Source organism: Protopterus annectens, chromosome 1.part0 (assembly GCF_019279795.1).
Source record: "Protopterus annectens isolate FY-2018-M chromosome 1.part0, PAN1.0, whole genome shotgun sequence".
NCBI lineage: Eukaryota > Metazoa > Chordata > Ceratodontiformes > Protopteridae > Protopterus > Protopterus annectens.
In genome coordinates, this window is record NC_056725.1 from 1,542,268,446 (window position 1) to 1,542,281,552 (window position 13,107).

At 41.1% G+C, this 13,107-nt stretch overlaps 1 protein-coding gene across 1 annotated transcript in view; it reads right to left on the reverse strand.

Annotated features, from left to right (window-relative positions):
- Positions 1-13,107, reverse strand: part of MICALL1 (MICAL like 1) — a 977,256-nt gene that overhangs the window by 275,812 nt on the left and 688,337 nt on the right. The window contains exon 11 of the mRNA XM_044068010.1: positions 4,904-5,030. Within this exon, the coding sequence (XP_043923945.1) occupies positions 4,904-5,030 (127 nt within the window). The remainder of the gene's footprint in view (positions 1-4,903; positions 5,031-13,107) is intronic.

Here is a 13,107-nt window from a genome sequence, read left to right on the forward strand (position 1 = left end):
TTTGGTTAAGAGCCACACTGGATACCACCTTAGGCATAAAACAGGGATTTGTTCTTAAAGAAACCCTGTCTTTGGTGAAAAATGATGAAAGGCTCCACTGCCATTAGTGCCTGTAGCTTTGAGACTCTTCATGCTGAGGTTATTGCCAGAAGCATGGCAGTTTTCCATGATACATATTTTAATTCTGCTGAATTGGCTGGCTCAAAAAGAGGTAAAGTGAGTTTTTCCAACACAAAATTGAGGTCCCAAGTAGGTGTTGGTGCTCTCCGGGGCGGTCTTATGCTTTTAGCCCCTCTGAGGTACTGCTTTAGTAATGGATGAGAGAAAATAGGAGGATCTGTGTTGTAATGAGCCGAGATGGCAGAGGCATGGATCTTAATGGATGAGAAGGATAGTCCTTTGTCCAGCATCTTAGTTAAGTATTTTAATATCTGAGGAATATTTGGGACAAGAAGGTCAAGGCTTTGAGCCTGGTTCCAGGCACAGAATCTCTTCCACTTTTCTGAATAAGATTTCCTGATGGTAGGCCTCCTGGCCTCCAAAATGACATCCATAACAGCTTTACAGAGAAGTGCTGTCTGCTTGACTAATGAATCTGCCATGCAGCCAGGTTTAAGGTTTTGAGCTGACTGTGCAGGATCTGATTGTTTTGTTGAGTCAGAAGGTGCGGAGTTTGAGGTAAAATCCATGGTGGGCCTTGAGCTAAGTTCTTTAAGATTGGGTACCAGTGCTGGCAGTCTGGAGCAATCAGGATCATCTGTGGTTTTTCTTGTCTGGCTTTTAGGAGTACCTTTGATAGGAGAGGCAGTGGTGGGAAGGCGTAAACTTTTAGGCTTTTCCAGCTGAATGAGAGAGCATCCACTTTCCATGCTTGTGTGTGATAAGTCCTTGTGCAGAATTTTTGTAGTTGGCAATTCAGAGGGGAGGCAAAAAGATCTATGTCTGGGCACCCCCATTTTTGTGTTATCATGCTGAAGACTTATGGATTTAATTTCCACTTGTGAGGATCCATGATGTTTCTGCTTAAGTCGTCTGCCAGAGTATTTTTCTTTCCTGGCAGGAATTGTGCTTGCAGATGAACTTGATAAGTTAGAGCTGTGTTCCACAAGGTCATGGCTTGTCTGCATAGGGGGTAAGAATGAGTGCCCCCTTGCTTGTTTATGTACCACATAACTGTGGTGCTGTCTGTCTTTAATAATAGTTTTCCTGGATGCAGAAGGTCCTTGAAAGCTGTTAGGGCATTTTGTACAGCCAACATCTCTTTTTGATTGATGTGAAGATGCATTTGGTCTGTGGTCCACTTGCCCTGAATACATTTTCCTGCCATGTGTGCTCCCCAGGCGTAATCCGAAGCATCTGTTGTTAAAGTCTGCCTGGCTGTGGGTAGAGTGAAAGGCTGACCCTTGTTGAGGTGACATGCCTGTGCCCACTATCGAAACTCCTGTTGTAGGCAAGGAATTAGAGGTATTACTGTTTCCAAACTGTGACAGCGTTGAGTCCAAACATTTTTTAGGTACCACTGTAATTTCCTCATATGCAGTCTGGCATATGGAATTAGCAGAATGCAGGATGCCATGAATCCCAAGGCCTGCAGAATTTTTCTTGCAGGGAGTTGGGTCTTTGTTGCCATCAATTGAAAATACTGAGTCAGTTGTCCTTGTTTGTCTGGCGTGAGATAAGCCATCTGGGCTGTTGTATTTAAGCTGGCACCCAGGAATATTATCTCTTGTGTGGGCACTAGTTTTGACTTCTTTTCATTTACTGTGTACCCTAGGCAAATTAGCAACCGTTTTACAAATGCCAGATGCTTTAGAAGAATGTCCTTGCTCTCTGCTTGAATAAGGCAGTCGTCCAGGTATTGATATATTTGAATTCCCTTTTGTCTGCAATATGCAATTACTGGTGCCAGGCACTTTGTGAAGACCCTGGGCGCAGTAGATAAGCCAAAGGGCAGTGCAGAGAATTGGTAATGCATTGAACCAGCTATGAATCTGAAGTATCTTCTGCAATTTTGTCTGATAGGGACATGCAGGTAAGTATTTAGAGTAGGAAAGGTCTAGTATGGGTCTCCAGGCTTTGTCCTTTCTGGGGACCAGGAAAAGTCTTGAGTAAAATCCTTTTCCTTGTTCCTGCTGTGGCACTTTTTAAATAGCTCTCATGTCCTTGAGGGCTGTAATTTGTTTTTGTGCCTCTGCCCATTGATTTTGTGGCAGGTCTGGCATTCCTTTTAGCCTTGGTAGAGTGTGAAAGTGGAACCTGTAATCTTGAGACACAATATTCAGAACCCATTTGTCTTGAGTGATTGCCAATTTTGAGAAAAAAGTGCTAGTTTTCCCCCTAAGGGAGCTGCCAAAAGATAAGTGCTTGGCATTCGAAGGGGGGAGTCATTGGGACTGTTTCCTGTAAGGTTGTGACTTATCTTCACCTCCTTTTGGGGTTGAAGTACCCCACTGTCGTGGTCTGTAGGAGCCTTGGGGCTGAGATCTGCCTCTTGGGCATCTGTATCTGCCTCTTTGTGGTCTGTCTGACACTGGAAAGGACCAATTCTTTGCAGGCCAATTTCTGCTAAATCGAGGTGACCGTACCTGTAGGAAATCCTTCACTGTTTGCATAGATTTTGCCTTATCCTCCATTTTCTTTAATACCTCTTCTGCCTTAACATCAAATAAAATATCCTGCTGTAAAGGAGCATCCAATAATTTTGCCTTAACATGATCTGGTAAACCTTGTTCTTTTAACCAGGCATGCCTTCGAATCACAGATCCTGTAATTGCTGCTCTACAAGAAGCCTCTAATGAATCAAAACCACATTGCAGAGTATGTTTTCCCACTTGTTCAGCTGCATGAAATAAATCCTGCAGTTCCTTATAATCAGGATGTTCTGAACTTGTAATCATTTTCTGTTTTAACAGAGACATTAAATATTGTTGGTATTTAAGCATGTGAAAATGGCAATTTAAAGCCCTCACTGCTAAAGTTGCAAAAGTGTAAACTTTCTTCCCCCATCTGTCTAATGCTCTAGAATCCCTGTCAGAGGGAACTGGATTTTTAGCCGTGGAAGCCTTTACCCCTCTGGGACCCTGTGAAATAGTTTCTGGGTTAGCAACAGGGTTTTTATAAAGAAATTTGTCAGAGTCAGGGACTCTGTAGCACCTGTCTGGCTTGACTGGAGCTGGGGGCAAAGAATCGGGATTTAAACTGGATTCAGAGAACACATCATCCACAATATCTAACACAGGTGGAATAGCAAGGGGCCTGTGCTGAGGCAATAAAAGAAAATATCTGAGCCTTTTCTTGGATTCTGTGTAATCCTGGCCCTCCCAATGGAAATGCTCCCTCATGGTATGTAAAGTTTCCCCAAAAGAATAATCCTCAGGAGGAGAGGCTGAAGGGATTGATTCTTCAGCATCAGAGTCCTCATAGGGGGGGGGTAAAGAGTATCCCTGGTCTGAAGAGGTATCAGAATATATGGAAACCTGGTCAGAGGAAACATAGTCTGTGTCCTGCCTAGGCATTTTATCAGGAGGGGGATAGGTACCCCTGATCAGAGTAATTAAGTCTTCGGCCATTTTGAGCATCTGTTTTTTAGGCATGGAGGCCTGTCCAGGTGAATGCTGTACTTGCTTCTTTGTCTTTAACGGAGTTTTAGACTTGGCTGTAATTTTTATGGTAAGCTGTGAAGGTCTGAAAACACACTCAGAAGCCGATGTCTGCTCAGCGGCTCCGGACCCATCTGAAGGGTTAGTCTCCGCAGGCCCATCACCTTGAGTATCCAGAGGCCTAGTCATCTCTACGTGGGAGTCGGAGGCGGCCTGTGGCTCTGAGGTAGCGGGTGTCAGGGGCTGCAAAAGCACCTCACTGAGAACCGGCGACTGGCCTAAGAAGAGGCTTCATCGTCAGTTTTGGGCCTCAGATGCCTGTCCTTATCCTTGTCTTTGTGTTTTTTGTGTATTCCGGTCGTCGGTTGTTCCGACGGCATCGTATAATTAAATCTTCGGCCAAAGTAATGGTGAGCAAAGTCAAACCGACGTTTAATAGTGCATTTGTTAAATCTAGCACAAAACCGACAACTAGTGACGTCGTGGTCTGGGCCTAGGCATGGAATACAGTAAGAATGAAAATCCTTAAGAGGTATTTGCTTCCCACAAGAAATACAATTATTAACTTTCACTGACATCGGTCTGAGGCAAGAAAAAGCTTCCCAGCGGGGTACTTAGCTTTACTGAAGACTTCAGTTCTGAAATTCGAATTGAAAATCTCAGGAGTCGACCGACCGGCACTTGCGAACTGCTTTTGCTTCGGGCACCGCATGGCAAGAAAGACTGAAGAAAATGGCGTCGGCTGCATCTTATATACCCCTGGCGCACTGACGTCAGGGAAGAAGCGACAGCAACTGACGCCGGACCAAGACTTTGGAACTCTGGCCGACTGCGGACCAACTGACGGCAGGATAACTCAAGTGTAATGACTGCAGCAGTGAAACACGATGAACATCAGTGAAGATGAAATAACATAGAAGTAAAGAAGTTTCAAATAGCATGATCATTTCATAAAAAAATATAGGTGCAGAAGAGCCTGGTAACCTGCTCCAAAGTTGGGATGAAGGATAATGGGGAAGTTTGGGATGGCTTCACCACAGAAGTTGCTAGATGCCTGGCAAAAAAAAAATGACATGATGCAAGAAATATTTCAAGAGTGAAATCATTAATCAATACAAGACTTGTATAGATTTTAATATGAAGAAAATAGTGAAGCAATATTAACCAAAAAAGTCAATCTATGTTTATTTACTGAACTTAATACGCTTGAGTAAATTACTGGAAAATACTTTTACTTGAACAAGGCTATATTAACTGATACCCTTCATTCATCTCTGTAGGGTTCATACCTGACCAGCACTCACCATTTTCACAGCTACGTAGCTTCTGTTCCAAATCAACACCTCGGTGTTCAAGTTCATCCAGCTGCTGCTCAATTTGTTCCATTTCATCTTGGATATCTTCCTCTGGGATATACTGGTCAGACTGAACCTAGTAAAAGAGCATCAAAAGTAAAACTTTTGCATTGTTTATCCTGTGATTTTTCATCCATTCACACAAACGCAGTTGTGCAGTGGTTTGCATTGTTACCTTACAAAAAGAGGTTCTCCCGGTTCGATTCTTGGCTGGGGTGCCTTCTGTGCAGAGTCTGCATGTCTTCCCTGCATTCGTGTGGGTTTCCTCTGGGTGCTCCGCTTTCCTCCCACTTTACAAAATATGCGTCTGGAGCGTTTCTCCCCAGACCTTCGCTGAAAATTGTTTCGTTCCAAGTTGGACTTTCCCGATAAACAAATGTTAAATAAATAAATAAAATAAATAGAAGCGATAGCATAAAAGCCGCAAATGACATCTGGCCATTTTACAAACCTTCAGCAAGGAGAAATTAGAAACTCTAATAGGGCTACAATACATATGAAATTCTAAGGCCAGAATTAGGAGAAGATGTTGTAGAATAGCAACTACCTATTAAATGTGAACTAAGATTTTTACCTCCTGTTTTCCAACTTTTAGTGCACTCCTCAAAAAATGCCATACTTATCCAAGTATAATTGATTGTCACTTTTATAAAGTATAGTTGTGTAAAATCCTACCGTAACAGTAGATGTCCTTCTTTTCACTGCTGCAGGACTCATAATGAATGGGATCTTCTGCCAAGGGTAGCCCTATGTCTAACCAGTATATCAAAGCCTTTTACTCCTTCCAGTGTTGTATGTCAAACGTATGCTCCCCATGTCAGCACAGGCATAAAGGTAATGTAGGGCTACTCCAAACTCATAAGTGAAGTGCCCCTGGAGAACTAGAGCCACCCCAGGAAAAAAAAACATGTACATCCAAGGAAACAGGAAATGTCCAAGGAAAAGGGCATAGACCCCTCAGTCAGTCAGATGTTTCCAAAAGAAAGAAAGAAAAAGGAGGCAGAAAGGAGGGATTGAATACTGCAACAGTGAAGAGAAGGACATCTATCGTTATGGAAAGATTTTGCACAACTGTACTATGTCTTTCCATATCACTGCTGTAGTATTCATAGCCAATGGCAGAGTACAAAAGCAAGTGTAATAGGGGTGGCCTGATGGTTAAGGTGTTTGCCATACAAACACAAGGTGCAGGGTTTGAGTCTCACAAGGGATAATTGGCTAGGCTTGAAAAAATAGCTCGCAAGGCAGTTAGCCTAGTACTAATCGATAAACTGGTAAGGTATGGGAGGAGGAAAGCAAGGAGGAACCCTCCACACATGAATCATAGCCTTGGCAAAACCCGCCATGGCTCTGGAAATGACATCCAACTTGAAATGTTTATTGAAGGTGTGCACAGAAGATGAAGTAGCAGCCTCAAGGATTGAACTAGTGTCTAAAACTTTGAAGAAAGCCTCAAAGGAGGCCACTGCCTTTGTAGAGTGTTCCCAAATAGAGGTAGGAAGCTGTTTTTCATGAAAGAAGTGACAAAAAGAAATGTATTTCAAATTCCAGGAGAAGACAGATGGAAACTGCCAAACCAAATGTCCTGGCATGAAAAAAAAGTTGTTCAGATTTGTGTATGGCCTTTGTCTTGTCTAAATAATATCTGAGCTGTCTATGAAGATAAAAGGTGTGTAGAACCTTTCAAAAGCAGACTGCAGACACTAGATAGACTGATTAAGGAACAACTCACTGACCACCCAGGGTATAAATGAAGGATAAGTAGGCAGAAATACCCTGTCCATATGACAACTCAAAAAAGGGGGAACTACCATCAAGGCTTGGAGTTGAAAAACTTTCTTGGTGGAGGCAAGGGCAACCAATACAACAGTCTTCCAGGAGCAATACTACGAAGCAGCAGCATCACGCTTAAAAGGAGCCCAGGACAATTTCTCAAGAACAAATTAAGGTCCCAAAAAGGAGGGATAGGCTTTCTGGTGGGCCTGTTGTGCAGAACGCCTTTCAGGAACTGCTCAACCTCAAAACAAGAGGCCAACAGTGGAGTCAAGGGCAGACATGGAGATGGCTAACAAGTGAGCTTTGACAGAAGAATAAGCCAAGCCAGCATGGAGTAGATCACACAAGTAATAGAGAACCAAAAGAAAAGGAACCCTAATGGGGTACTTATCTGAAAGAGTTTTTTTTATAATCAGCATAACAAAGAATATTCAGACTAACATTTAAGTATGGTGTTCAGACTGACAAAACAAAGTTCTGAGTTTAGAGTGTCCATATGTCACCTTTATGCCCTACACTGATGTAGGGAGCATATGTATGATGTATGATACTGGTAAGATTAAAAGGCTTTTGGTATACTGGCCAGACACAGGTCCACCCCTGGCAGGAGATCCCACTGGTTATGAATATTGCAACAGTGATATGGAAGGGCATCAATAAGGTTCTCAGCAATGAACAAAAATCTACATAGGAAGGATATTTGTTTGCAGTGCCAGTGACCAGGTTCAAACTTGGATCCAAGTACAACTGGCCAGGGATGAAATGTACTGAATACTCAATGGCTTTTACTTTCCTACAGTGATGTGGAACATCAAATGAATAACAGACGTCTAGTTTCAGCTGCAGCCTTGAAGGTGTATGAACGTGTGTGTGTGAGAGGAGGGAGATAAAAAAGAAAGTTTCTGTACTCTATCCAAGGTACACAAGTATGACATGGCTCCAGCAAAGCTTCACCAGTTCCTATTCCTACCAGGAACTTTCTACAAATTAGCAGCAGCCAGGCATTGCCCAACCAGATGAAGGTGCTGCATATGAAAAGTATCTCAAACTAAACGCCAGATTGCATCAACGATTACTGAATGTGAATGGATGAGGAGACTATCAGAGTTTCAGAATGCTGTTGGATATATATATAAAAACTCTAAGTCCTTGAAGTTGGTGATACTGAGTTTCTGAATGCTCAAAATCTCTTCATGATACTGATTAAGCAGCAGGTATGGGCTTTTGCTGGGTGCCCTAGTTTCCTCCCACATGCAGTAGGTGGATTGAGGACTCTGTCTGTAGGTGCAATACGGAAGACAGACCTGGCAACCTACTTTCATTTCCCTTTTGCCTTGCAACCTCTGAAGACAGTGGTGGCTGTCCATGGCGTCAATTGAGGTGTTAGCTACAACTCATCAGAGAGATGTGAAACAGAATGGGAGAACTGGGTGGCCAAATAAAAATACGCAAAACATTTAGTAGTAATGCAACATTAACTCACAGAAACAATCTGTGACTGACTTCAGTACTAGAATAAAAAGTAGTAGAATATGTATTGGACTCTGCAAAAACTAAGATGGTACAATGGACACATACTACAAAATCATCACTGGGAGTTATGAAGACATGCAGAGTGCCAGTGACCATATCAGAAAGTTTGCATGCTAAATCCAGATTTACTCTGGCAATTTTCAACTGCAAAGGAGAAGAAACAACTGTTGGGGCAATTATGGAAACCAGGGAAAGGGTTAATGGTAGAAGGCTGAATGGTGCAGACTGCAACTTTTCAGAAGTTGCTGCAGTTTATAGCTGTTACAGCTGTTAGAGACATAAACAGACATTTAGGTTGACTTTTCCAGCTTATGCTTAAAGTTTTTCCTACAATAAGGAGTACTGACGTTCACCAATGCTGAAGAAGCAATGGCTAGATTAAGGTAGCTAATATCTCAATCATTTCAAAGGTTCATACTATGCTGTTGATCAGACAGAGCATTTTCACCTAACCACTAAAAGTCTCATTAACTGCTATTCTTTATTAAGGTTAAATTTTACTATTTACTATTTACTCCCCCCTTCTATGACAGAAAGAAGGGTCAAACCTGGGGCGAATTTACATTTTCCGATCACTCATTTAGGTTGTGCATAAAGCAGGTCAAAGGAGCCATTTTGCTTAATATAAAAGGTAATCTGTTCAACAGGAATATTTGAGAGGTATCTATCCTGCCAACAAATTCTGTTTATGTTTCAACAGGGTGAAGATTTAATTATTTTGATTGGGTGTTTGTGATGGTCCTTTCTCCCAGCCAGTAATCAAGGAGCCTCAATCTTCACCACTGACACCAGTAAGGGATGGCCACTAGGAGCAAAAATGGATACATACAGTATTTTCAGATGCCATCTGCACCAAGCACAATTTCCCTTAAGTGCACACAAGATTAAGGTAGCTAATATCTCAATCATTTCAAAGGTTCATACTATGCTGTTGATCAGATAGAGCATTTTCACCTGGACGGGTATATGAACTTTTGGTTTTAAACTCCCTCAAGTCCTGGTGTGTAGTCCCATCGTATTTAACACCTAAATTAAGTTTCCTAATGAATTTCTTTATATCTACTATACTGTCGACAAGATTGAATTTCCCATGTGGTATAAACTTCATGCCTTTGGAAAACAGGGTGAAGTGATCCTTCCTGAGTTCCACACTTGTATAATTGTATATGTGAAAATTGTCATACGAGCTAATAATTTCATTAACCCTAACTATGTCCTCATACTTCACACATGGGGGGGATCGATAGGAATTCCCTACCTCATCCCTCTTCCCCCTTGAGGTTCTCCCCGTAATTGATGTTGATTCCTCAAAGGTTCTTCCCAATCTTCCTCTCTCTCTAAAAAATCGACATACTGTGTCTTATTCCCATTGCACGAAAAATCTCTAGTGTTCCTATGTGGCTTAAATGGCTGATATTGCCTAAAATTTCTACTACCACACCCTCTCATGTTCTTGTTAGAGTACTCTCTAGTTTTATGCCCTAAGTCCTTATCCCACCTATAGGCTTCACCCCTTTGGTACTGTTCCAAATCCCTTCTTAATTTTTTACATTTACGTTCAAACTGTTTGGTAATTTGACCAGCCACCCAATTGAATTGTGATTCATAAAACATTTCACTTTCATTAAACAATAAATCATTTACAATGGTATTGTTTAACTCGTCTAATTCTCCCAATAGTACACAAATACGATTATCGTTGCAGCTGATAATAAATTTCATAAAAGAAAAACCAAAACTGTCAAACAATTTTGAACATTCCTTTTTACAACCGTCGTCTAGTTCAACACCCATGGGTATTTTAAAAAACCTCAGACCCATGGGAACGACATTATTATCCAAACATTTCTTTAAATAATTGTTGTCTAATTGCAAACTCTTCAGCACCTTGAGCTTTTTACCAAACACAAATATAAGGTCTTTTAGTGTTTTCTCAACACTCCCTGTATTTACATGGTTGCTGCCTTGGTCATGCCTTAGTCCACCATCAAAGTCAAATCCCCCCTCCATAAACGTATTGTAATTAAAACGCCCTTTGTTACGGTCTGTGTAACATGTGGAGGGCTGTTTAACAGTACCTGCTAGCTTGTCATGAACTGCAAAGGCATAAGTTCTCTTCGGAACAGTTCTTTTAGGCCGGGCTCCCGAAACATTAAATTCCACCTCCGATCCAAGTTTACTACCTTCCAGTACGTTTCTCCGCTGTGTACTGTCCTCCGCATTGGATCCATGAGAGGCTGGTCTACCGGGTAGATCGCCATTATCCAGCACGCCATTAGCCACAACGCCTTGGGAACCATCCCCACCTTCCTTCCGACACTCTCCACGGGTTGACGTCATCATTTTGACGTTTTCAACCTTAGGATTAGGTTGAGTCATTAGTTCCAAAAGCCAGGTGAGCTCACCACGCATGATAGCCATTTCCGATTGAAGTCCCCTGATGTCATCTCTCCGAGGGGAAAAAATGGAAGGTAATTCGTCCAACGAGTCCATCCTATCAACACGACCACAAAATAACCAAAAGTACCAGACCAGTCAACAAAAGAAAAATAGTCATTCAATCTGTTCCAGTAACCACCACCAAATTCACCAGCACGACACCAATACACTTGTATACGATAAAATCCACAGATTTATTGCAGAAATACATCAGTTGAGCGCTTTCATCTTGTAAAAAGACTTCCTCAGAACAATAAATTCTGATTTTCAACATACTTTTAAGGTGTAAAACCCACATCAGCTGACTTGCATTAATTAACTTTTAAGGTGCCAGTACTGCTAATTCTAATTCCTTCCTTAATATTATAACATATTCCACTACAAAAAATAAATACATCTAAAAATGCATAAAATATACATAGACAACATCTACTACATGCATCTAAAACCTGTATTTAATGTATAAGATGCTAAAATCAGTTGCTATAAAATGTGATGCTAACAAATGTAATACTAAAAACTTCCTGATAATTTCACCTTCAAAATCACAATTTCCCTTAAGTGCACACAATAAGCACATTCCAAACCCCAAACAAGACTCCGCACTGACCACTTTGGAGCCGTGTCCCTGTTCCAAATAGCTGACACACACACTTGAATATTTGATATATACACACACACACACACACACACACACACACACACACACACACACACGCGCACACACAACACACACATGGGAAAGGCTGGCACAATTTTAACAGTTGTGCCCCCTCTGCCCAGACTATAGGTAATATGCTGCCACCATTCAGCTACTCTGAGGCTCTTACAAGGGTACCCGATTATACTGAGTAAAGCTAACACTAATACAAATGGTATGGTGTTTGACCAATGCAGCAAGGCTTTCAAGAGTGGCTACAGTGTCACGAAAATAAGCATGGGTACTCTTAAAATGTTAAAAGTATACTCTAAAACACCAGCCACAATGAAAGATATAGAAATATTTAATAATAAATAAAAAAACAGAAAACATGAGAATACTGAATATCTAGTTACAATAAACACCAGAGTTTTAATCACAGGAGATATAACACAGTTAGCCTAAACCAACCCATTTAATTTTCAACCTATTTTTCAAAATTAGCTGGACTGAGATTAATCTCTTCCCTTCCAAAATTATCTGTTAAAACATATGCATTTAATCAGTTATAATAATACTGACTGACATACTTCTATATCTCTTTTCTGTTCAGCAGGACCCACTGTTGATGCAATTTAAGACAAGCAACTTTACAAGTACATTTTTAACACAAACATTTGTACAAATTGGTGTGAAAGTGAAATGACATAAAATTCTTTACAAAACTCCAGCTGTCATATGTTGCACATGCACTGCCCTACTCTCTCTCTGGCACAGATGGCACTACTTCATATCATCACAGTGTTAAAGGTGTTGTTTGTTTTGCGAGTTTATAGGAGGTCACAAAGGATTGGATCATCAAAGACTTTATGGCAAGGCAAAGGTCACCCCTTAAAACTCCATTCAAATCAGAGAAGAGAAATAGCACTTTAAGGTGTTCTGTAGCACATCGATGCCATGCCTCTGATCTTTTTTTTTTTTTTTTTTTAAGTTGAGTCATATGGTTGGACGAATACATAACAGAAGTTAAGCAGCTTCTATCTTCTGAAAAGCTGAAATGTTAAAATTTTTGTGGCATTCTAGGAGTGATGTGCAACTACCACATAAAACATTGAGTTTGATCAATGGGAATCTTTACAGTCTGAATATAGTTTTGGAAACATCTGTAGTATGACTGTTTACATCTATGTACCAAATACTTCCATGTAACCTAGTGAGAAAGTGGAATTGTTTAATAAAACTTAGCTTAAGGGTAGATGTATCCTGCCAAGGACTGTACATCCTGCCAGCTTCCAAAGTTTTAGGGCCCCTTCCCCATAAATCTGAGGAGGCCCAAGGCTATGCCAGTACAAAAGTACACGTAGTGTCTCCAAAATTCAGAGCTTTCTCATCCCCAAACAAAAGGGAGGCTAGCAACCTAAAGACAGAAGCATGTACTAGCAGAAAAGCTAAAGATAGAAATTCCCACTTGACAGATAAAGAATGGGGTCAGGATGGATCTTTTTGAATATCTATTGTTATGGTAAGTTTACTTATACAATTGTACTATGCTCATCATTTGATCACGGGGTAATAAAGGTTAAATTGCTGATAAATAAATATGGCAAAAGTACAGCTGTGTACACTTACCATAAATGTAGATGTTCGAGTGCATTCACTGTTACAGTCATCACATTTGGGTTATCTGCTTGCAGTAGCCCTCAGCCGGCCTGATTATCAAAGTCTTGGGTCCTGCGTCGGTTGCGGTCTCATCTTCCGTGATGTC